This window comes from Punica granatum, chromosome 7 (genome assembly GCF_007655135.1).
Source record: "Punica granatum isolate Tunisia-2019 chromosome 7, ASM765513v2, whole genome shotgun sequence".
In the NCBI taxonomy this organism is placed as follows: domain Eukaryota; kingdom Viridiplantae; phylum Streptophyta; class Magnoliopsida; order Myrtales; family Lythraceae; genus Punica; species Punica granatum.
Window position 1 is genome coordinate 8,734,520 of NC_045133.1, and position 23,529 is coordinate 8,758,048.

Genomic DNA, 23,529 nt, shown 5'->3' on the forward strand with positions numbered 1-23,529 from the left:
GCTGCTTCGGTGACAAGCTTTATTAACGTAAGTAGATGCGTACGGTAGTTGGAAACTGTATCTTAAGGTGCAAAAGTATGAACATTATCGTCGAACGAACAGGTTATTATAGCTGCCGTACCTCTTCGCAGGTTCTACGGACTCCCGGCGCTCTACGTAAGAATTGACCTTTGAAGTGGTTTCTGCAATCCGTGATCCTGGTGCTACGGTTTTTGAAGCTTCTTCTAAGAAGCGCACCGCCGTGCCAATGTCATTTGTTGGGTTGCTTAGCTGGCCTGAGTGATGCCCCGAAGATGTATTCCAGCTTCCATGGCTTGGTCTCGACACACCGTTGCTCGCGTAAGTTGGGACCACTGAGTTGTTGTGGTTATTTGAGAAGGCATCATAGTTCTCACCTCGTACGGGATAACCACCCGGCTTGTATGACTCCTTGCTGCCATAGTCACCGTACTTGCTGGGGCTCGAGCTGCGCTGGTACGAGGAGGCCAAAGAGTCGGACCTAGTGGGGCGGATGTACTCCTTTGCCATCTTTGTAACATACTCATCAAACTTTGGGGTGGCTTTATGCGAGCGCCGGTTGCCACCGTGTGTATCATACTCTTTCGTTGTGGACCAGCCTGATGCATGGGTTGAGGCTGGGTAAGTTCCGGAGTTTCTGTCAGAGCCATAAGTCTGGTCATAGCCACCATAGGCGAGCCTAGGATCAGTATATTCTTGACTTCTTCCATATACAGAGGGATCGGCTCGCTCGTAAGACCTTCCATAGGTAGAGGGCTCGGTGCGGTCGTGTCTTCTTCCATAGTCAGAGTCTGACGCGTAGTAATTGGCCATTGTTAAGAATGAGAAGAGATCCTAGGAAAGCAATGAAACCCCTTTCTTTGGATTTGCAGGTATGTTAGTTGGTCCTTATATATAGAAGACAACCATTTGTATTTTCGGTGAGCTCACATGAGATTCGGGCGTCGACTTGCTATCAAGAACAGCATGGGATTCGTGATCACATGATGCACGAGAGCACATGCGTGCTTTCTTCAGTGGTACACATTGAGATGCCCTTCCCACTAAAACAACATCGGATTCTACCGTTCCACAACTTGTTGGTGACATTAGCAGCCTAAAATGCTTTCCTTAGAAGTGATGAACTTTAAGAATGGCAAATGATCCGTTCTACATTAACCTAAAGCCGCCATCAAAGCAGTTGACAGCACAGAATTAGATCATAATTTCATTTACATTTCCAACTGTATGTCAATAGATAAATCTCGCAAATTCGAGTCTAGTCGGCCGTATGCTTAGGTGCCAGCTGACCATAAAGACTACTCAAAAGCGAGATGTGTGTCGACTTTCATTTTCCAGAATCGCATTGGCTTTGCGCTTTGTCACTTTTTTCCAGTGCCAAACATCTGTTTAGGTTCCCCTTTTGCAATGTGCGTCAAAATTTTTAGAATCGTATTCTGCTTCAAAGAAAGCAACCTCCGGAAGAATCCCTACCGCACGAACATTTCTCAATAGAGTTTGTGGAGGAGACTATCTGAGATCGAAGATTAGCGGAGAAAGAAATGATGGATTATGTTCTTGGAAAAGCAAAGAACCTCCTGAAAACTGCTGAAACTTATGTTCAAATTTGATTGCTAATGCCTATAAGAAAAATGCAGGGATATTGCGTTTGAGTCAGAAAGAATCAGAGCCAGATAATTTCTTCTGTGTATGGATCCTTCAAACTACAATAAGGGGGATCATTCTATTTCCAAACAAACGAAAACGAAAGCTCAAAAATCTACCAAGTTTTTCGATATTGTATCCCCATTAAGTGTTTGACTATCATCACTCATGGCTAGAAACAATAAAAAAGAAATTTTAAATATTTAATAAAGGAGCACGTGTAGTCCCACATGAGTATCGAACATAGGACCTCTAACATCGAAAATTAGTTCGTCTGTAGCTTTTGAGAAGTGGCAGCAGCTTAAAGCGGTCGATCCGCGATGGTTCAACTCTGAAAACTAGAGAGGTTAATATCATCGAAAAAGTGCCAAGTCCAACAGTTCTATATGAATCGGCTTCAGCTGGCTGGACAGTGACCCAATGGCTGCAAGGGCCGAAGAACTTTTGCTTTGGAGATCAGCCAGCGAGTAAATGGGCTGGGCCTCAGAAAGGGGGAGAAAGATCGGGCCGGGCCTGCGACGAGCTCTATATGGGCTCCTAAAACCAGAAGCCGGTGTTTATTTTGAGTCAACAAATTATCTCTTTTAAGCCTTTTTGTTTTCTTTTAATTCGAGGATGATAAATCTTGAGTCTTAGTCAAGGTGGACCTTGAACTCATAAATAACTACTCTTTGTTTTTTTTTTGTGAGATGAGAAAGGTCCATGAGTCTAAGTAGGGTATAGGAAAGATACAAGAAATTCCATTGAAGCTTGAATCTCTCAAGAATAGGTTGTAAGTGTTACTGCATTGAACCTTTTTTTTTTTTCCAAATTAATTAGCCATTCAATCAATCAATCATAATATATAAAAACCGAAGAGTGATACAAGGAAGCGCGACAACACTATTTCTCTAAAAATCTTAACTCGTGGTTGATTGTCTTTTTGTCTGTTTGAAAAGTTTAATATTACTATTGAAATTTTGATCATCTTTAATTATTTATTATATTAAAAATAAAAATAAAAATAAAAATAAATTCTCTAATGAATAATAAATGTTCTTTTGAAGAAAAATAAAATAATTACCCATTATGAATAAATATAAAAGCAATCTGGAAGAGAAAAGTTCTCCCGTAGATGTCAAATAAATTAAAATTTTGATTTTTTTTCGATGGATACTAATATTCGAATGCTTAATAGACCTCAACTAATCTAACTCGAGCCGACACGATTGACCCTTTAAGAAGTAAAACTCTCATAGCGTGATTTTTCTCCATTCACAAAACTCGAACCCAAAAACTTATTTAAGAAGAACAAACGCGAACCGCTTGAAATAATCCCCAGTTGGAACTCTTTTGTTAATTTTTTTCATGCACATGCACAATGCGCGGGACTATTTACTTTTTTTTTTGCTCGAATTAGTTTTATTAAATTTAATAGTTGATACAGTCGCAACTGAGATAAGGCTTAAATTTCCTTACATATCTAAAATGTTTAAGCTTTTTTCAATGTGTGGAAGGCAAAAAGCAGGAGCATTAATGTTGATAAGAGTCGGAGGAATCCTAATATTAGAAAAGGATTGAAAGCACATTAGTTGCTGGAGGAGAATATGATGTGAGGACGAGGTTGAAATTGAAAAATTAGGTGTCATGACTTGGAATCTCTGGACTTGAAAATTTATCCTCACAACAATGGGAGGGGTAGAGCAAGAAAACCTCGACAGAAAGGGTCACTTCAACCGCAACCGAGGTCATTAAACACGTCATAGGTGACCCCGGCGGCCGACACCATTAACGGCACCAGTGGCAACCAGAATGCAACAAGACGAGAAACAATATGAAAAATATTACGCGATCCAATACCTAGGGTTGAGAAACAATTCATGCATTAGGGTAATAATGAAATCCTATCTTCGGAGTTAAAGCCCTCGAGGATTCCGAAGAGTCCTCAAGGAATCCGACCAACTATAGTCCCATTTGATTGGACAATTTTTCCAAGCAAAATCCTCACATGTTGCAAGAGAAATGGACCCCGACGGGGCACGAGAAATAGAATACGAACGTATCACCCGGTATTCTCGTGTTGCTTTCGCGAGCCCCCATTTCTCCCTTCATAAATGCATCCCTACAAGATTGTACATATCTCCTGTCGATTTATCTTACATACCGATCACCACAATAGACGGATTCGACTTTTTTAAGGTAAGTATCCACTGAGATCCGAATCATGCAGGCATCCTAGAATTCGCAACCGGGGCGGGGAAGTTAGTAACAGAAAGACATTATGACAGCTCAAAAGGCGCAATGTTTTCCTCTTGACCCTTCATCTGTCAGCGCCCGACGCTCCTCCTCCCTGAATGAGGGAAAAAAAAAAAAAAGAACTCTGTCCAATTTCCCATTTTTCACATCTGGACCAACCCGAAGATTCCTTCCTTACCCAAATAAACAGTTCCCCCCCCCCCCCCCCGTTTTCATGTTCTACGCTGTAACTGATCTCAACCAAGAATCTCCTCTGTTCTCTCTCTCTCTCTCTCTCTCTCTCTCTTTTGGGATCTGTCACTGTAACATAGCAAGACCCTTTTAAGGCTTAACCTCCTGATTAGTAGGATCGTCTCTCTTCTCTCCTCTCTCTCTCTCTCTCTCACGCTCAATCATTGAAAATAATGGCTGTTTTTTTTCGCCATGTAGGTGTCTCTAGGGTTCTTGGAAGTCGGGGCTGTTTGCTTTTTTGACTACTTGGGTGCCATTCCCAGCCTGTCCTCCTCCTACCAACAATAACAGCAGCAGCAGACTTTAAGCCCCATTTCAGTTTTTTTTTTTTTTTCCCCCCTGAAAGTGGGTTTTTGTTTTGTGTTAACTTCTGTCCTTGGCTTAGATCTTACTTCATCAGCAAAAATCCCCGCTTTCTCAAACTGGGTGTTCAGTTTTCACCTTCAATCCTACTTCTCCAGTGCAGATGTCACATTCCATTGAGGGACTTCATTTATGCATGAGACTGAGTTTGGCTTAATCTTGAAACTTTCCGGTTCATGTCTTGTTTTTGGTTGTTGTGTGTTCTTTGCGTGTCAGTTTCTGCGTTTTCCTTCAGAAGGGTGACTGAGAAATGTTAGCTTCCAGTGAGCACATCCCCGTGATATCATTGCCGACCGAAGATCTGAAAGATCCACTAAACACCCCTCTGATGGGATCAAACTCTGATCCCTCCGGCGGGTTCCTGCCCGCTTCCCGGTTTTCCGAATCGCAACCTCTCCCCGCAGTCTGCACTGACGTGACTGTCATCCCCGAGCACGAAAAACAGCAGCTCGAGCGGACCATCGCGAATCTTGAAGGTTCGGTTCGTGATAGTTTTTCTATTCCTCCGCATAGCAACTTTTTCCCAGAGTGAATCTAGGTGAACCGAAGCCTGATTTGTCCAATTGATCTTGCAGATGAGATTCTGCAGATGAGGCAGAAGCAGAGGTTGTTGGATGAAAGGAGAAGGTTGGCATTAAACAGCATAATTGACATCAAAGGTATATTATATGCTACAGTTGGACATTCATAATTCCTGCTGAAATCTCTTCCACTTTTAATTGAATTTAGAACTTGAGTTCTCAGGAAGCATTCGAGTATTTTGCCGGGTCCGGCCATTTCTGCCAACCGATAGAAGAAAATTTCACGAGCCTGTAACAGCTGAGCTGGAGAAAATTGCCGTCAAGATGCCCGGAGGTGTTAAAGAATTCGGGTTTGATAGGGTGTTTCACAAAGAAGCTAGCCAAGGTTAGTGAGTTTGAGTATTAATATGATTCTTTATAAAACATATGCTCAATTTCGTATTTTAGTTAATAGATCCAACCATACTTTAAATTTTTGCAGAGGATGTTTATGCTGAGGTGAAACCTATTCTAAGATCCGCACTCGATGGGCACAATGTGTGTGTTTTAGCTTATGGTCAGACCGGCACAGGCAAGACTTTCACAATGGTAAGAATTTGAATAATTAAAACGTTGCCACTTCTTTATCGGTTAAAATGCATCATTTAACAAATCGGCATCGTTGTGCAATAGCATTAGAATTTGCGATTTTGACTTCAACCATATATTATGAAAGCTCCATTTTCTAGAGAATTTTGATTTTTAAAAAAAAGAAGAAGATAAATTGGAATGTGCTGCAGGATGGGGTAAATGATCAGCCTGGGATTGTTCCTCGAGCTCTTGAGGAGCTCTTCTCTCAGTCCTCTTTGAACGAGTTGTCTTCTCACACTTTCTATATGAGCATGGTGGAGGTGTATCTGGGGAACATAAGAGACCTACTTGCTCCAAAACCGACCCATAAGCCACACGAAGTCTCCAGTAGATGGTAAATATCTCATATTCTCAGTAAATTTCAAAAGGAAGGGACCAATTTTTCTTATGGTTGTTTGATGGCGGTAATTCCTATTCCTGGAATTGCCTCGTCGGGAGGCAATCTTAGCCCAGCAGTTCTGGGGCCAAAGGTTTGCCTTTGAGATGGCCATCCAGATTTTATGGTGTTCCTAGATCACTCCAATGAGGGATGAGGCCATAGGGAACTATGGTTTCGCATTTCTTTTATAAGAAACTTTACCTTGGAAGTCTAAAATTCGCATAAAGTCGAGCATTAGCTGAGATTTCATTACAGAGTTGAGAACATTCCCAAGAATGCTCCACAACAGTGCTCCTTACTGCTGTTTGTCTGAGTATATGACAGCAATCTCAATATTCAATCGGATCCAAAGGGATTGATCGAGATTGAGGGCCTCACAGAAGTTCAAATATCTGATCTTGGAAAAGCAAAATGGTGGTACAATCGAGGGAGGCGGGCAAGGGCCACATCTTGGACCCATGTGAATGAGGCTTCAAGCAGATCACATTGGTGGGTCCTGCAGGCTACTTGTGTACCATCAAAGTCGACTATATGATTGATGTGATGCTTACGTTGCCTGTTTAGCTTTTCGTGTCTAGCTTAATGAGGATTGCCATATCTCGAACTCGGGATTCAAAGGCTAAGGCAGAAACGAGCAAACTGTGGATGGTTGATCTTGGAGGGAGTGAGCGTGTTCTGAAAACTGGAGCCACTGGACAAACTCTCGATGAGGGAAGGGCAATAAATCTGTCTCTTTCAGCTCTAGGCGATGTAATTGCGTCTCTGAGGAGGAAAAAGGGTCACGTTCCTTACCGGTAAGGTCATTGATGCATATATGTCTTGTCTGAATCAGTCTTTCCCCTTTCTTTCTAATGTGAAGTGATTTGATTTCTTTCATATCGGCTTCTATCCTAATAACTGGAGTTTTGTTTCTTCCGCTGCAGAAATAGCAAGCTCACACAAATCCTCAAGGATTCCTTAGGTATTAAAAATACTGACCAATTCTCTGGGTGAATAACTGTACTCCTGAACCTAGCTTTTGCCTGCACGACACCTTTGATTCCGATTAACCTGAAAATTCCAATCTGTTTGATATCGTATTTTGAGACATTATTACTGACCCAACTATTACATAGATTTGTCAAAGGAGGCCTAATTCTTGATATCCCAATCATCATAGGTTTCGGATCGAAGGTGTTGATGCTTGTACACATAAGTCCATGTGAAGATGACGTTGCGGAGACAATCTGTTCGTTGAGTTTCGCAAGGAGAGCGAGAGCAGTTGAATCGATAAGAGAGATACCAGAGGTATGTATATGTTAGCATTCGATCAATTTGTTTCTCGGTTTTCATTTTTCTTTTCCTCGTTGATGAGAAAAAGAAGTGAAGGATAGCAGAGTTTGTCTGATACTGATACTGAGCTTCTCTATAGGACTTGAAGAAGCAGAGGGAGAAGAAGTTAGCGGAGCTCGAAGAAGAAATGAAAGAGGCAGAGGAAGAGTGCCATAAAGTTCGAGATCAGTTCCTTAAGACTGAATTCCTCTTAAACGAAAACAAGAAGCTCTTCACAACCTCTTATGGCCCAGTTGAAGATGAGGAGAAGATCACCACCACACCAGAAGACCTCAAGCAAGTATTCAAAACACCGGTCTTGTCCGATAAACTGGTAAAACCAATTGTGCCAGGTCAGGTTCCTCGGTTCATGACTTCAACTGTTGCGAGTCGCCAGAGGCAGGGCGCCTCGGAGAGAGACATCGTGGGGAGAGTGAAGAGTTCAAGATCGGCGACGAGAATTTCCGTACAGTTCTCAGCTTCACAGTCCTTTAGCTACTCGGATACTCTCTTCCGAGCAATAATCTCAAACAAGTCGAGCAAGAAATCAATATATGGGGAGACTAAGGCTATTCACCCCACGGGAAGCCCGAAGTGTAGTGACAGATCAGACTTGAAGCCGCATTTGCTTCCTCGAAGTAAGATGGTGACTTCATCGGACCCAAACGTGAGGGTGGCACTGAGTCGTCACAGGAGGAGGGTGTCCAGTCTGATCTAATCACAACCCAGTTGACTGATAGCCTAGTGTTCTGATTTCCTCCTCTCGGTGTCCCTGTCAAGTGTGTGGGCGTGCCATGATCTTCAAGTTTGTTGTGAAGGAACGTCTCTTTTCATTTTTTTTCGGCTTTGATCGACACGTATATGTCTATGTATGTATGAAGAGGAGTAGGCATTGGTTGCTTTGCTGATTAGGTAAGGATATGGTGAGGGATCAGTCAGTTATTTGTTCACTGAATCCTTCTGAGGTTGAAGGTTGTTTTAACCATTGGAATGAACACTGTTGGTTCATGACATTAATCTATGAAGTTTGTGGTTTGTTCTGTTTTCATCTTCGTAGTCGGTTTGGTTCAGTTCGGGTCTTTTCCCGACACATAATCCCTATCTGTATTTTGTTATGCGATTTAGCTCGTTATTTGAATATCCATAAAAAGACTGCAAGGCAAGGCAGCCATAATTTATTTAAATAAGGGTTAATTGCCTACAAAAATATAAATTTTTTATATTTTATCAATTCTAATACGAACTTCTTTTTATAACCCAAAAATACACGAACTATTAATTTTATATCAATTTTAGTATGGCTCACTTTTTCCGTTAGTTTCAACCAGAATCTATGGGCATGCCCTTCGATCAAAGTAGCCGAGGTCGCCAGCGACCTTATAGGAGTGACGGTGGGCTCTAATGAGGGCCTCATTGTCCGAATTTGAAAAAAGAAAAAAGTAATATTGAGAAAAGAATGAAGGACGTAAGTGGTGAAAGTCTCATTGGTAGTCACCATTCCCTAATTGAGATCATTGAAAACCTTTACAATTACGAATAATCTCGATTGAACGGGCGGTAGTTATCGTTGAGGCCTACTAAATAATCGCAACCGAAAATCCGTACTGCGGCTTGGCTAACTCTCTATGCTAGGTTACGGGGAAGATCGGATTTCAGCAGAGGAAAATGTCCATTTACGGAAAGGAGTTAAGTGCAGTACCATCTCTTCCCATTGACACCGAAAAGTCCAAATTTTATGGCCAAAGGCCCCGAGGCTTAACTTAAGTTAAACCCTAGAGAGAGAGAGAGAGAGAGAGAGAGAGAGAGAGAGAGGCGTTCCATTGCTCAAAGATGCCTCGTTTGCGAACCATCACCGCCATTGCCATCGGCGAGAAGTTGCAGAGCATCTCCTCATTCTTGAACACCCATTTCCATGGCCGTCAGATTGTTTCCTCACAGTGCCGTACGATCTTCTCCACGCCGCGGCTCCAGGACTCGTGGATGGACAAGATCAAAGGCGCCTTCACCGGAAATAAGTCGTCGCCGGAGGGCGCCATGATCTCTCAGGAACAATTCACCCTCCTCCGTGAGTATCTCTGTGTTAAAAAAATGGTGCATTTGATGGCCTTATGCAATGTTGATCGGGGCTGAGGGTTCTTATGGAAGAAGGGTACAGTAGTAAACTGTAAATTCTACGTTTTCGATTTCAGGGTTTGCGGATGAGCTGAAGAACGCGAGGAGAGTGGGGGCTTTCAAGCAGTACATGGTCGGTCGAAGCAGCGAAGCCACATTCTCTGATTCATTCGAGAAGCAGGAAGCTATTATTCGGTGTCTTGGAGGATTTGATCCTACCGGAGAGGTTGGTACATTTCCACATTGTTTGGTGTTTTCGGAATGAAATATTGCCTGAAAATTAATATATTTCCGATGCTGGACATGTTAATGGATGCATAAGTCGGTCGATTAAATGAACAGATTTGTTATTGTGTTAAGGAGGTGCATGGTCGGAATTTCGAAAAGTACAACAATGTTTGATATATGGTCCTAGACGGTGCTTATTGTGTTTGCAATACCATAAATTTATCACGCGTAAGGTGTTTGTGTTCACTTTCATGATGCGATTGTGATATTAGGTATGTTGATTGTAGAATCTACAAACCAGTCAGAAACAGGAAGCTGCACAAAAATGTAATTGCACGATAGCAGATGTCGAGAATGCACTTGCAAAGTTTACGTGGGCTAAACAGGCCCACAGAAAGCTAGAGAAGTTGAAGGAAGAAGGGAAGCCGATGCCAACAAGCATTGCCGAGGTAAACTTCTTGCTTCTGCTGCCTGATTTCACATGCTATCTCTTTATTAGCTTTTAACTTTTCCATCAGGGATGGTTTAGTTAGCCCAATGGTCTCATAGGACACTTTAGTAGATATATGGTTGTGAAACTGAAATAGTTCGGGATCGTTGCATCCCGCCTGCCTCAGCATAGAACTGAAAAGTGTCAAATGACTCTTGTGACATGTAATTTGTCTATTGCAGATGCAGAAAATAATGGGGTCGACACCACTAGATCTTGCAAGGTCAAATCTGGCGCAGAGTGGACAAATCAGCAGGAATGCGCTCTGTCCCTGTGGTTCCAAGAAAAGATACAAACGGTAATACTACTCTTGCCTCCCTAACCTGACTTAAATTGCAGAACCCTCTTTCTCGTTGTCTTGTGACGATTAGAAAAAGTATATTGACAAGTTGAATTATATCCGTGGATGTTTTGACAAAGGTGTTGTGGAAAAGATTGAAGATGTATGATGTCGAAGATGTAAGTGTCGAAGGAACGGCTAGTAGTCGAAGATGGACACTGTTCGGAGATTGCTGATCCCCCCGGAGTCAGTCATGCTGCATTGCTTGGAATAAGGTTGCTCTTGGAGGGCTTTTCAAACTTTGCGGATAGGACACGAGGCAATGCATCTATCTCAGGTGTCAGTCGGGGTTGAATTGCTCGTACTCGAAATTAATTTTAGTGAACCAACCTGACTGACCACAAGAGCAATATATTGGTTCCCGACATGTTTCGCTGTTTGTTATGTTGTTTTTGCTGTCCGAAATAGATGTTAGAACGCGTTCCAAGGCGGAGTTGCTTTGATCGTTTTAGGAGTAAAATAAAATATTGGAGTTTCAATGGATCAGTAATTTCAGTTACGACATGGTGCTGCAAGTCATACTTTTTTCTTGTTAAAGATTGTCTATGTGGTTCTCGTCGATGAGATGGTGTTCAATCTTGTTGGTGAAAGAACCAAATCTTGTATGAACTGCAATGGGGAGGATTTACATACTAACAAATGAGCAGACCTCTATTCAATTTATTTTCGCCCTTCGTATTATAACTGAAAAGATACCACTTCGAAATCTACCATTCAAAACCCGAACAGGAACATTCATCTTCATTTAGTTCCATCGTTTCAATTTGCCTTATAATACTGGAAAGATAACACTTCGAAATATACCATTGGAAACCCCGAACAGGAAAGTTCATCTTCATTTACTTCCATCGTTTCAATTTGTCTCAGCCAAAAATTGAGCGGCACCAGATGTTGGCAAAATGATGGATTTCTATATCCAATTAGACTTCGTAAATTGGTCTGCAGGTTTGCAATTATCATTTTACATGGCCAGGAATACCTTGCTACGACTATGGTAGAAAACATGAAGACGAACAAGAAGAATCGTGCCATATCGGGGGATTTGATCTGAAACTCCGGTCTCCGCAGCAACCAAAAACTCACTTCACAATAACACTCATCCTGTCCTCTCATCTTGGAGGGTGTATATATGATTGCATGTACATGTGCTAATACATCTTATACATCGTGAACACGAACTCAGCTCCTTCAAAGTAAAACAGAAAACAAACTATTGAAGCAGAGCTGTACAAAACAAAACACTGCTGCCCGATGAGCATCGCTACCTTACAGTTTCTCTGTATACACTTTCACTGTGATGGATTGATGATATACAATCTCCACACTCGGGAGGGCAAATTGCGAATACTTGCTTATTCACACTTTGGTCCGACAGACCTTCAAGGTGTTCTATTTACTGAGATCTCTGGTGAAAACACTGAGTGAGGCTGTTCTGACCTTTCTTGTGAGATGGACGGATTCGGCTGGTCTAACTGAGAAGGCACAACGAGGCGCTGCAAAGACTTGAGAGCCACACTGAGCTGTGCGAAGGAAGGGCGTAGGTTTGGTTCACTGGAAAAATGACAAAAAACAGCAAGAAAAATTAACTCGATGTAATACAAAGTTCCTGATCTTGAATTAGGCAGGCCCTAAACATCCATTTGATTGGTTTGAAAACATTTCCCGGAATAGAGTTCTCCCAGTCTGATTGCCCGATGGTGCTGGAAATCTCCTTCAGCATTGAGCTGAATGGATTTTTGTGGTGGCAGCTATTATCACTGCTAGTAGGTTGATGTGTTGAAATTCGTTTAATTACACGAAAATGTTTTTCTTTTCTTAAACAAAACCAACCATTTTCCAAGAAATCAATTTCCCGCTAACATTTTACCCCAGGAAAATGAACTCCACCAAACAAATTAAGTCCAAGATTCTTTTCACATTTTACCCTCTTTAACTTACGTTTGCCAACATTCCCATATTATGCTTGCGACTTTGGGGTCCAATTCCTTGGGGATGTCCGGTCGCCGATTCTGAAACCCCACTGCACCAACGACCTGCATAGGGTTCATTCCACTCCAAGGCAACCTCAAGGTTGCAAGCTCCCATAGAATGATCCCAAAGCTATAAACGTCGCATCTTCAAATCCCAACATGAACATCAAAAGGTAGTCAGAAAGAGCAAGCACTTCCAAATCACAGGTAAAAGGGTGTGAGGAAAAGAACTATGAAATGCAAGGTAGCTCAGCAGATTAGAAACTCACTTCTCATTAGAGGGTTCATTACGGAGAACCTCTGGGGCCATCCACTCAGGCTAACATGAGAAAATCTCAAAATTAATCGAAAAAAGAAAATCACACTAGACTTTCAAAAGAATAATGTGAGCAAGTGATTAGATTCTTACTGTTCCTGCAGTTGATTTGGATGACAAGAAAGTGTTATGTTTTAGCCTCGAGAGCCCAAAATCACAAACCTGCATAATTCATCAGGACACAGTCGAATTTTAGCCTAACCAATCACTGCAGAGGTCAATCCACGAGTGTTTTTCTTTTTCTCTCTCTTTTTTTTTTCTTTTCCCTCTCCCAGGGGAATGATGAAAAAGACATTATAAAATGATTAAACTAGCCCACATTAACCGACAGCAGCAGGAAAGCCAAGTGTGGAGTGCTAAAACACAACAAAGGGCAACATAGAAGCTCTAGTTACCTTGACATTCCAATTTTTATCAACCAGAAGATTAGGTGATTTCAGATCCCTGTGAACTATCGTGGGATTGCTTGTATGCAGGCAATTCATTCCTCTTGCCTGTAAGAAAAGCAAAAATAATTTATCTGAAGGAAAGTAGCTATCAATATGTGTGCGAGAAAGCCAATCAGAAAGAAGAAAGCCAAATATCATACCACATCAAGAGCCATTTTTATTCTACGTTTTTCATCAATTTGACAATGAGGGCGATGAATGATTCTATACAAGCTTCCCCTGGAAAATTAAGCCGAAAAATAACAAAGCAGATTATAACATTTTAAGTGTTATCCACATCACAAAGAATTTTGAAATGTTCTCTTTATCAACGCAATTTTATAATAAAGACGGTCTCGCATCAAGTATAAAGTTGTACCTTGGAAGAAACTCAGTAATAATAGAAAGGTGTGGAGGGCGTGTGACTGCGCCCATAAAAAGCACAACATTTGGATGACGCAATCTGCGCATTATTCGCACCTGAAAGATCAGTTAAGTAAAGATAAATGGAATCAATTTAGAGAACTGACACAACAGGTTTAAGGTTTAATGGTACAAAATATAATTCCTAGATTCCAGTAATTAGGATCAACAAATCGGTTCTTCATTTTGACAGTAGAATTGGCATTCTAAGAGGACATCAATTCAGGGTAAGAATGATCTATGAAACAAAGCATAAAAGATACTCCCGTAATTTAGCAAGATCATGCTAATTATACCTCTCCAGCTTCTAATCAGGGCTCTTATTTAGTTTGATGGACATCCAGATAAAAATATCATTATTACTTCACAGTTCTTAGTAGATAGGAAACAACAGGTTAGCTTGTTGTCAAGGAAATCACAAACTCTGGGGTGAGATATTTGTGACGAGAGAGGAGTATATGAAGAAAATTCATAGCTTACTTCTCGTTTGAACTCTTCCAAAGCAGCACCTGAAAAATCCTGGTCCAGAAACTTCTTCACTGCAACTTCCTGCTATCCAGCAGACACAAGTCAGCAGTTAAAGTGAATGGCTCTCAGTTTTGTCATTCCAAAGTAATCAATGAAATGACTCAAAATATTTTTGCTCCATGCCCTTGATCTTTGCGGAATGTGAAATGGAAATAGAAGCGCAATGCAAACACAATTTGAGACAGTAACAACAGCTAAAACAGTATAACCTCTTTCACCTCCTTTATCCCTCTCGCAATTAGTTGAGTACAAGTTATATTACAGTCCCAATTACCTAATACCAATAATCAAATGGCTGAACTAGCTGAAACTCATCCAACTCTCTTGGTGACCAAAAATACTGCCCAGAGGCACATTGTACTTCTCGGCAATACTTCCTCAGACTACCATCTAAATGCAGAGTGCTTCATCCAATGAGAGGATCATGACCATACTTGATAACAGCATAACGAAGTACTGCCAATAGGGGACTCGCGGCTTCCACAAAAAAAAAAAAAAAAAAAAAATATATATATATATATATATATATAAGGAAGGGGAGGGGGACTCATGGCTCAAAAATATGTGGACTTCATGTAGATTTGTAATACTATTGCAAGTAACTTCATCCAGCAGAGCAGTCCCTTTTTCTCTTCTTCATTAATTACAGGCTACCCATTGAATAGTTGGATTTAACAATCAATTATTTGATCAGCAAAAAGTGGAGAGATTAAGCTAATATGCAAGATCCAAACTAGATGAAATTAGAAATAAAAAATAAAAAATAAAACATAATTATAAAAGGATCCTTCTCATAGATAATAAAGACCAGTCATGCTATCGAATTGGAAAAAAGAAAATCCACTCATGATGCACGCAGTATAAATGATGATGGACCATACCGTGCCATTCCAATCAGCATGGTAGACCTCTCCATAAGAACCTGCTCACATGTAAATGGAAGAAGATGTCCAATTATATAAATGTACATCACAGAGCAAGCAGTACAACATTAAAACCTCCTCTACCAACTACTACTTCAGCCTGATTAAGCAGTATCTTCATTCACTATGCATGTTAGCACATAGAAAACATCCAAAAAAAAAAAAAGTTCCAGCTTGCATGCACCAATTCTGGTGCTATTAAAGGTAGTTCCATTTTAAGTTACTAAATGATACATCCTTGCATATATAATAAATATCATCACTCTCGCGAGAGGCTAAGAATAGGGTAACTACTATCATATTAACCAGCACAAGCCCAACCAAACTGGAATAAAATTGCCAGGTATAATTACCTAAGCCAATCCTTTCGCCAATAACCAGGTCCTCCCATTGAATTTCACGTTCACCAACATCTACATCAACATCGTCAAGCACTTGATGACCCTTATTGGAATTGGAATCAACTGATGAACTGGAACTTTCTGGATCATTCGATTTCCAATCAGTTCCCATAAATCTGTCATACATGCACTTCCTATGATCAAGTAAACCCATTTCATTCACATCATCCTTAGCTGCGTCATTCCTTACGTTGTCTGCAGCTATAGGATGCCCTTCAGTGCCATTCCTTCGATTCCTCTCAAACACCAATCCAGCATCACCGAAGGGGTTCTGATTATTGCTCTCTCGACCAGATGAAATCGAGTTATTCCCCAACTTAAAACCACCGGGATGGTTTTTATTTGCATCAGGTTTTTGATCATTTCTTGGAAAGAGAGCCTCCATGTAATCATACTCTTTCTTCTTGGGGACCTCGTTGCAAGCATGACGATTTTTCCACATCAGCGGAGCAGGCGGGCGACCAGCCACACTATCAACTTTCTGTCTCTGAGGCTCATCAGCCTTGTTATCTGTGGAGTATTTGTGCACTGGAGCTTTGCCGAAACCTTTTACCTGGAAAGGATTCAGATCTGCAAAGAGGTTCTTAGGGTCCTCTGGATTGTTTCTATCATGTGGTACCACATTAACATTCATCCGCACATCCTCGTTAACAACATGACCACCCAATATCCCTTTATATGAAGAGTTCCCAGCAGCTAACACAGAAGGACGATCGGGTTGATCAGAATTGGTTCTACCAGAAATTCCAGAAGAACCGATACCGGAGTCATTGCTAGCGCGTGAGAATGAGGGAAGAGAATCTGGCTTTTCAGAAATCGGTCTTCCATCAAAACGTGAATTGCTCTCTGCCACGGAACTTTGACTACTGCCTTCACCTGGTAACGGCTTTGGTCTTGAGTAAAAAATTCCTGGGTCATTAGACAAAGATGGTATTTTACTCATTTTTGGATTATAAGCTTTATTTTCTTTTGCACTTGAGATATCAGCTGGTATTAGTGTTCCTGGAGCAGCCATGAGATCAACCAGAAACTCCCTGAATGAAGAAAACCAATTATAAGGCATGTTGGATAAAATACATACAAAAGTAAACAACAGGCCAAAACCGTCAAATTCTTGCCCTATAATCAAGTTCCAATGTTCTCTAACAGATAAGAAGGAAAATTCGCAGGTATAAATACCCTAAAGGGGAATCAAACAGCAGAAGGATATCCAGGAAATATAATTTAGACATGTTTACTTTCTAATCTAACTATACAGACAGGACATAAATTTCACCGTAAAGAAGTTGGCTGACAGATGCTGGGTAGCCAACCTTGCAATAACTTGCAGACACAAACAGCATGGGTTACGAATGGGGTTGGAAAACAACAGATATCACCAATTCGATAAGCAACAAGAACAAATGTGAAAAGGAATAATGGATAAGTTATATAGTTTTTCTCTCCATAATTTTTTCTACTAACCCCCTTATCACGAAAGAAAAAGAAGAGGAAAAACTGAATCAGAGATAACATGAAGAAACGATGCTGAGGAAATATTTACAGAAGACCTCTGATTCTAGAACCAGATTATAAAGTTACTTATCAAAATCAAATGCAATTGCTATCTAGTGTCATGTAAAGTTCAATGCACACATTACATTTAACTGATGCAAGCACTGTCAAACTTGATTGAAACCACAACCCTTTTTTTTTTTTTTTTGCCGTGTGAAAGGTCTCATTCATGGGGTTGTTCATTCATCTTAGAAGCTCGTGCATTTGATTATTGGGCTGAGTAGCAATTTTTCATTAACATAAGAATCAAACACCAAAGCATCGACAGAAACTTAAGTTCTCTTGTACCGTTAGACATTCTAAGTGCTTGCAACATACGACAACTGGACAAGAAAGAATTCATAAGTTTATTTTTTAATTTACGGCAACAGAAAGTAATTCACTTTGATGGCCGTTCACAGACCATAATTGCCTTTACCAGAAATTACATGCAGATTAAACTTAATGAGCACATAAAAGTGTAATACCTTTCATCGCCCAACTTTATAATATTGACAGCATCATCATCAACCCCAGTGTAATGGCTCCCTTTAACCAGTCGGCAAGGAAAGTTAATGTCATCGGCTAAAACCTGCACCCAACAGAATTGAGAAACATGAGAAAATACTGCAGCTACTCCAGCAAGACCCCTAAGAGATGCACTGATGCTGAAAGCACAATTTTTCCCAAGCCAAACAAACACAAATCCTTGAATACAAGTCCATTAATCACCAATGAATTCAGTCAAGTAAATGAACAAGATATATGGTGAAGAACAATTAGTGAAGAAATTTGAGGCGTTCTGATAGCAAATAGGCTGGCAGGAAGTTTTCCCACTGAAGAAGCTCTAAACCTGGAAAATCGTATTTAAGCCCCCAAATCAAGGTTACTAAAGAATTTATTAGATGCTGACCTTGAAAAGTAAAGCACGGTGCCTTGAGAGGCCAATATTTACAGACCCAATAGGCAGCAAACTTGTATGTAGAGATGTTCTTAAATCCGTGCTTCTTTCCATCCATTTAGCCCACACGATGTTAGCATCCCTCACAGGGCCACCCATGTGACTTGTTACAAGCTCAGCAAGTTGTTGTACCAATGTAGCAACCTTTGTGGTTGGGCAATCCAATGCAATGCACTGTGCAATTTGCGCCAGCTCTTGAAGGCCATGATCAATTTTCCGATTGACTATAATGACTTCAAATTCAGAATTCCCAGGGTTGTTTTCCAGATCAGCAAGAGATGGCATTTTTCCTTGATGTCTCGAGTCCGTAGAAAGCCCATACGCGTCATAAAACCCATCTACCACTTTTTCTTCATAATCAAGCACGTTATACTCCTGCAACCCGAGGAAGAAGAAAAGAGTCAAGGAATGCATTTAAGAAGCACCTAATGCCACCCTTGGTAAATGTGGTTCGAAGAGCTTTCACTAATCTCAATAAAGGCTCATGAAACAAGTAAAGAAGCAAAAGATATGCAGAATCTCCAAAGGCTAGCCTCATGCAGTTAGAAAAGATGAGCAATATTCAGATTCTTTGAAATCAGGCCGCAGGTATATCATAAGAGAAAGACCAACCAAAATTTTCCAACCGAAGACCCATTATAGAAGGCAACTCTGCCTCTATGATAGGTAACGAGGATGAATTGCGTTGTCAGAACAACGCTGAAGCTGATATGGTCCATATATGAAACCGAATAACTCCCGACACAATGTCGAATTAAGCATCACCATTCTGACTTCTTCTTGTCAACATAATTCAAGAATGAATAAAATGCATAATAAGCATCAACATGGAGAAAGAAAACAACTCGGTTTCTTGGAACTCGTCGGTCTATTTGAGAGGGGCGGGACTGTTCCAAGTAGTCTATCTTATATAAGTTCCACGGAAGCAAGCAAAGTTCAATCACGGCAGTATACCGAGCCTTAAGTATCAGTGGGCATGAGTTAGAATTGACCTCAACTGACTTGGGAACTCACCCAATACTGCCTCGATTGCGTCTCAGCAGAGACCTCCGCCCTATCCCTACCAGAATCGCCCCTCCGGTGGGAGCCCAAGCTTAACAGCGTGGCAGCACGGATCTGATCGGTCTCAGGATCGTCGCCGCGGAAATCCGAGTTCGATGCGCTGATGGCGAGCGCCAACTGCATCTGAAACTCCTCCTCAGACGAGAAGTAGTCCCCGCCGCGGCTATCTACGGGGGCCGGGACAGAAGCAGGAGCTGCCGCAGCTGCGGCAGTTGTCGTGGGGGACGCGGAAGGGCTGGGCGGGGCCACGGAGGCGGCCTGGCCGGAGCTGGCCCGCTGATCGGAGGAGGCACATGGCGGGGCCTGGGCCTGGGCCGGACCTAGGGTTTCGTTGGATCGGTTGGGGTCGTGGTTGTTCCCGATGTGAAGCTTCTTGAAAATGTGCTTCATCTATCTTGACTGCCACCACACACGCACACATACACTCTCTTTAAGATCGTCCGACTCGATCACAGTCACACCGACGCCATCGCTGGAGCTCCGTCGAGCTTTTCAGTCAATCGCTGTCGGAGCATTTTCTCTTCTGCTGGTTTTCTTCTCTCTTGACAGTCAAGTCCGGTGATGGACCGGGGGGAAGTGTTGGGAGGGAAAGAAGGAAAAGAGAAGGCTTAACCGAGTTGCATACTTGCAGTCCCATTGCGCGTGTTAAATGGCGGTAAAATAAATTAAGACAGAAACTTCCCAGAAATTACGAAAACGGGACCGCTTCTCTGGTTTTATATTTGTTAAAATTATTTTTTTGAATTATATTCTAAGAGAAAATAGAGATTATTATTATTTTTAATAGATTCTAATAGAAAATTTAGTGGAAATTTGAATAGACAAGGCAAAATTATTCTGAAAGCTGCAAATAGAATTGCTAATGCAGCATCTCGACGATCAGACATAATTGTTATTTTGTCAAGTAGACAATTAAATTTAGTGTTATTAGATAAGGAGTAGAAGATTTTCATAACAGTATCGGCCGGAATTAAATGATCGGGATTTTTAAACCAATGAAAACAAAAAAGATGAAGAAACTATAGGGGCAAAAATTGAGAAGAAAATTATAGGGGCAAATATGGAAGAAACTACAAAGTACAGGGACTAGTTATGAAATTTCTCCTTATCTAGGCCGGGCTGAATTTTCTGTTAGGTGCATGACCAACCAACAGGAAGAGACCCGCCGCCATCCTACCTGTCACACTGTAATGATGACCAGGCATGAAAGGTAATGCTGGGCCAAAAGTAATGCGGCCCAGCCCATTTAGGTGGCCCGCATCATGTGACGCTGCGTATCGATCGGAAACGAAGTTCACTGATAAGGAAGCAAAATGTAAACATCATGTACCTATGTCGATCAAAATAAGTTGTTGAAGTATGCAATGGTGTCTGATCTGTCTTGATCCCTCCCGCCACAATCTTGTAGACGAAGCAAAGGGCTCGTTGATTTTGAATATCGTGGGTACTGTTTTTCCGAATTCAAAGAGAACTTGTAATTCTCGAATACAAATTTTATTATAACTCTAATATCCAATTTCGACATTCGATGATGGTGCAGATGATCGATTTTAGTACTATTTAGTTGCAGATTATCATCGACTTGTAAAAGAGTGTGGTTGCAAAGATTGTAGGGGTAACGAGGCCAAAGAAGAAAGATCTATCTCATACGACTTGTAAAATTTTCCTCTTGTATATTTTGGACATGTGTCAAGCTATCAAAATTTTGCCTTTCTATTTTGACTTTTTATGATTTATAATAAATATATAAACCAAGAAATGATTTTGAGTCCCTTTAGGACATCCGGTGGCGAGAGGGGCAATTTTCCCCACCCGTACCACGCACTTTCTTTTTCTTTTTTTAATTCTAATTTTTTATAAGTTTTTTTTAAAGTATAAAAACTTAATTAACCATTTATGATCTTATAAATATTCTAATTTTATTCTCGAGAAAATACATAGTAGCATCGCCCTATTTGTTGGGACTAGAATCCTTAGGCTTTGACTTAATCATGATCATTTAATGAATTTCGAACTCGTATGTTACATGTAAACTCCTATGTTACATGTAAAGTTCGTCCACTTAAAATTAGTAGAATCTTTTAATTATTCAGTAATTTCTTTATTCGACTGTGAGTGGGGTGATTATTCTCACCCTCATGACCCACTATTTAATTTTAACCTTTTTAATTAATTAAAGCCAATTTTAATCAATCACCAATTTAAATGGCCTTTTTTACTTGTGACATTATAAATATCGTAGTTTTATTTCGATGAAACGCAAGATTACCCACCTTATTCATCACTTAGATTTTGATGTGGCCATGACCACTTAATGAATTTCGAACTCCTATATTGTAAGTGAAGTTTGTCCACTTAAAATTAGTAGAACAATTAATTAATTAATTTTAACTTTTAATATCTTTAGTAATTTCTTTATTTACGTATAAAAACTATTTCAATAAGTCATCAATTTAAATAGCTTCTTTTTTATTTGTGACACTAAACATGTCCTAACTTTCTTCAGTGATAAGTAATGGTACGCTCCACTATTGACTAAGACTAATTCATGCTTGGGTTTAACTTGGCCATGACATGGAATACTTGTAACGAATATCGAACCTCGACATTGCAAGTATAATTCATCCACTTAAAACTACCGCCTACTATTACGATCGTAGCTTTCTAATTAGAAATATTGATATAATTCTTGGACTCCAGCAAGGGTGGAAATTAGCTAGTAATATAATAATAACAATAACAAACATAAACTGCCACATGTCCACTAACTTTTACATTTATCATTCAATCATCGCCAATTTCTTTTATTCCAAAAATTTCAATAAACTAATAAAATTTTTCATTTTTATCCTTCTTAAATCATATAACCTTACTTTTATTTTATATATATATATATATATATATTATGACTTTATAATATGCTCCATTGATACAATCCAAAGGGGTATGTGTTTCCCAAGGGATCATATATCGTGTCATTAAGTCTCCATCACTTTACTATTATTTTTTTAATTTCTAAATGCATATGTATGTGATTATTTTTCACTTGATATCACAGCAAACAAAAAAAGAGAAGGCTTTCTATTTCACATAGATTCAAAGTGAAATTGGAATAAGCAAAATTTTCCTCTTAATTCAAATATAAGTACCAATTGAAAACCTTCATCTTTTATTTTTCTATCCCACATTGTTAAAGTACATTTTATTAAAAGGTCAATTAATTAAAATGATAAAAATTCTTTTTATATAAATCTATAGATATATTCTTATATTTCGTATTTTTAAAATTTTATCATTTCTTATATTGGTTTTCTTTTCATTATTAGTTAGAATATTTTCTTTGTCATGATCAAGTTGAAAAAACTACAAGGCACACAAGCCTAAACAAACTAGGCTTATAGGCCTTAAAATCGGTTCGCAGGCGAAAGAAAAGTTGTTTCTATAAAGGAGTCGTTATGTATTTCAATATGCATAGTTTAATTGTTACAAAATGTGTAAGAATTAGAAAAATATGATTTCTTGACTTTTTCTAATTTTAAATATGCAAAATATCTTTTATTAAATCATTATTAATTATGTTAATTAACCTAAGAGCAAATTATAATCAATCAGTCGTTTTGCTTTTTATCTCATATTTATACTAATATTTTCATTTATTTTCTTATACTTAAGACTATATATGATAACTTCCAAATTATCATTTGATTATGTAATAAGCAATCATAACATTGTTTGCTACCTTATGGTTTTTCTGTACGTGCATCCTGATATCCGAAAGTCCAACGGATCTTAACTAATCCAGTTCGAGCCGGGTCAAGCCCACGAAAAGGGTAAAACTCTCCCAATTATGATTGTTTTCTATTAACAAGACTTAAGTTTGAGATCTTTTAAAAAAAATAAGTGTCGAACCGCTTGAACAAACTCATATTGAATTATTTGTTTAAAGATGGCTTCTCTACCAACGAAATTTAATATTCTCTATTAAATTTATTATACAATGAATTAGCATAAAAATATAATTATATTTAGGATAGTTGTTTTCTCTTTCTCGCAGCGAAGCGCGAGTGTTTCCTTAGTTATAGCTATAGGGGTAAAAGTATATTTGAAATAGAAGAGTATATCAGTTTTTTTTTAATCCTAGGAAATGGATTTGCTTATCTCAAAAAGTTCGATGCTAGCAAGATGAGGATTCAATGTGCTTTTGAGTGTTAGATATATATGGATTAATTTCCGGCTTTAAAGATATGTTCTGTGAATTTTTTTTTAATGAATGTTCTCTAAAACTTTTATATGATTATGATGGTAAATTCTAAAAAGTTAATCTTCTCGGGTACGGTATATTTCCTATATCTATCTATTATCTATTATTATTATATAGGGATGTAATTGAAACTCTCGGATATCGTGCGACGGGAGACCTCTATTCGAGTGACGAAATTCTGTCACGTCAGCGATTTGATAAGTTTGAGAGTCTGACAAGAA

General features: G+C 39.7%; 3 protein-coding genes across 3 annotated transcripts; 2 read left to right on the forward strand and 1 right to left on the reverse strand.

The window, feature by feature from the left end:
* The first annotated feature begins 4,115 nt into the window (after positions 1 to 4,115).
* LOC116214338 (kinesin-like protein KIN-14U) lies at positions 4,116 to 8,380 on the forward strand. The gene is made up of 10 exons (XM_031549756.1): positions 4,116 to 4,967; positions 5,067 to 5,150; positions 5,236 to 5,397; positions 5,494 to 5,600; positions 5,792 to 5,976; positions 6,346 to 6,510; positions 6,600 to 6,815; positions 6,945 to 6,982; positions 7,181 to 7,308; positions 7,433 to 8,380. Exons 1-10 carry the CDS (start codon positions 4,742 to 4,744, stop codon positions 8,048 to 8,050), a joined length of 1,929 nt encoding a protein of 642 aa, XP_031405616.1. The 5' UTR covers positions 4,116 to 4,741; the 3' UTR covers positions 8,051 to 8,380.
* A 605-nt stretch (positions 8,381 to 8,985) lies between these two features.
* LOC116213461 (protein translocase subunit SecA 1) lies at positions 8,986 to 11,039 on the forward strand. Its single transcript, XM_031548415.1, has 5 exons — positions 8,986 to 9,397; positions 9,522 to 9,670; positions 9,960 to 10,121; positions 10,345 to 10,460; positions 10,583 to 11,039. Exons 1-5 carry the CDS (start codon positions 9,163 to 9,165, stop codon positions 10,599 to 10,601), a joined length of 681 nt encoding a protein of 226 aa, XP_031404275.1. The 5' UTR covers positions 8,986 to 9,162; the 3' UTR covers positions 10,602 to 11,039.
* Positions 11,040 to 11,563: 524 nt separating this feature from the next.
* LOC116213460 (serine/threonine-protein kinase EDR1) lies at positions 11,564 to 19,671 on the reverse strand. The gene is made up of 13 exons (XM_031548414.1): positions 19,000 to 19,671; positions 17,938 to 18,360; positions 17,513 to 17,616; positions 15,444 to 16,525; positions 15,049 to 15,089; positions 14,120 to 14,188; positions 13,596 to 13,696; positions 13,378 to 13,456; positions 13,184 to 13,282; positions 12,882 to 12,950; positions 12,742 to 12,791; positions 12,441 to 12,617; positions 11,564 to 12,053 (listed from the first exon to the last, which is right to left on the reverse strand). The coding sequence occupies exons 1-13, from the start codon at positions 19,435 to 19,437 to the stop codon at positions 11,882 to 11,884; spliced, it is 2,904 nt and encodes a 967-aa protein (XP_031404274.1). The 5' UTR covers positions 19,438 to 19,671; the 3' UTR covers positions 11,564 to 11,881.
* Between the last annotated feature and the right edge of the window lie 3,858 nt (positions 19,672 to 23,529).